Source organism: Quercus suber, unplaced genomic scaffold, assembly GCF_002906115.3.
Source record: "Quercus suber isolate HL8 unplaced genomic scaffold, Cork oak 2.0 scaffold_451, whole genome shotgun sequence".
NCBI classification, from domain to species: domain Eukaryota; kingdom Viridiplantae; phylum Streptophyta; class Magnoliopsida; order Fagales; family Fagaceae; genus Quercus; species Quercus suber.
In genome coordinates, this window is record NW_027069902.1 from 379,276 (window position 1) to 381,142 (window position 1,867).

The following is a 1,867-nucleotide window of genomic DNA, read 5'->3' on the forward strand; positions in this document are numbered from 1 at the left end:
AGGGCATCCCAACACGTAGACCATTTTCTCAATTTGGAACAGAGACAAGATCGTGAAGGTAGTGTGCATACTACGCAAACTGATCGAAGTCAGCCACATGGTGGAAGTCACGTGTCTCATGCAGAGAAAAACCAGGATATGCAACTAGAAATTGAAAGGCTAAAGAGGGAGTTACACCATGCAAAGAGGAAACGGATTTCTTCGTATTCTAATGAAGATTTAGGTGACGAGCAGGATGTCACTTACAAGTAGAGATCTTGAACACCAATCAGTGAATCCTTTTCCTATGAAAAGGAGCATCATCGCAAAAGGCAACCTCGAAGCCCATCACGTGGAGGCGTAGGGAACGATGCCATGAGCAAGGCCTTAAATCAAATCTCTAGGTCACCCTTCACGCGCAGGATTGAAGAAGCAAGACTTCCTCGGCGTTTTAACTAGCCAACCTTCACCATCTATAATGGTAAAACGGACCCTGTGGAATATGTGAGTCACTTTAATCAAAGGATGGCTGTCTATTCCAGAGATGAAGCTTTGATGTGCAAAGTTTTCCCCTCCAGTCTTGGACTAGTTGCAATGAGATGGTTTGACAGCCTAGAAGCAGACTCCATCGACTCTTTCAGAGAGCTCACTCAAACATTTGGTTCTCGTTTTGTCACATGCCGAAGAGTGGCCAGTCCTCTATCTTCACTGCTATCCTTGAGCATGCAAGAGGGTGAGACCTTGAAAACGTATTCAGACAGGTACTGGGAGATGTTTAATGATATGGAGGGCAATTTTGATCGAATGGCCCTCAACACGTTTAAGCTCGGCCTCCCCAGTGACCATGGGTTAAGGAAGCCCTTAACTGGTAAGCCAGTTACTAACATGCATCAGCTCATAGACCGTATCGAAAAATATAAAAGAGTTGAAGAAGATCAACAGCAAGGGAAGGGAAAGGATACGGTTATCCCCCAAGAGATGAGGGATTTCAGGTCGGACCGTTACAATAACAACAAACCACGGAGAGATTTCGCTGGGCAGTTAGGATCAACAAACCTTCAAGCAGTTAACACTGTATTCAAAGAGCCAATACACCAGGTTTTGGAAAAGATTAAGAATGAACCATTCTTAAAGTGGCCGAATAAGATGGTGGGAAATCCTGAGAAGTGTAATCATAATCTCTATTGCCAATACCACCAAGATCATGGGCATACCACAGAGGATTGCAGGAGCCTGTGGAATCATTTGGACCAACTAGTCCGCGAAGGTAAATTGAGACACCTCTTGCATCACTCTAGTGGTCGAGAAAGTCAGATGAACTCAGAGCCCCAAAGAGATGACTTTTGAAAGCCTCTATTGGGAACTATCAACGTCATCTTCGCTGCACCAGGGAGAATAGGATCTTGGCCGTCCAAGATTATGTCGGTAGCCACGTTACCTACAGGGGACTTTGGCCAAGATCCAAAGAGAGCTAGACCGAATACTCAACCGATTTTAGGGTTTTCGGACGAAGACAAGATTGGAACCATCCAACCTCATGATGACGCTTTAGTAATCACCCTTAGAATTGGAGGGTATGATGTGAAGAGGGTAATGGTGGACCAGGGTAGCGCGGTAGAGATAATGTACCCTGATCTCTATAAAGGGCTGAACCTAAAACTTGATTACTTAACACCATACAATTCTCCCTTGGTTAGTTTTGAAGGAAGAGTCGTCACCCCGAAGGGCCAAATACGATTACCTGTACAGACTAGCTCAGAGGTAGTGGAGGTGGATTTCATTACTGTAGATGTGTATTTCCCTTATACAAAAATTGTAGCCAAACCCTGCCTTCATACGCTAGGGGCTGTTTCCTCTATTTTGCATCAAAAAGTTAAATATCCATCCG

The 1,867-nt window shown here is 44.6% G+C and overlaps 1 protein-coding gene across 1 annotated transcript; it reads left to right on the forward strand.

Moving 5' to 3' along the window:
* Positions 1-504: 504 nt before the first annotated feature.
* On the forward strand, positions 505-1,326 carry LOC136062773 (uncharacterized). The gene has a single exon (XM_065762307.1). The coding sequence runs from the start codon at positions 505-507 to the stop codon at positions 1,324-1,326; it is 822 nt and encodes a 273-aa protein (XP_065618379.1).
* The last annotated feature ends 541 nt before the right edge of the window (positions 1,327-1,867 follow it).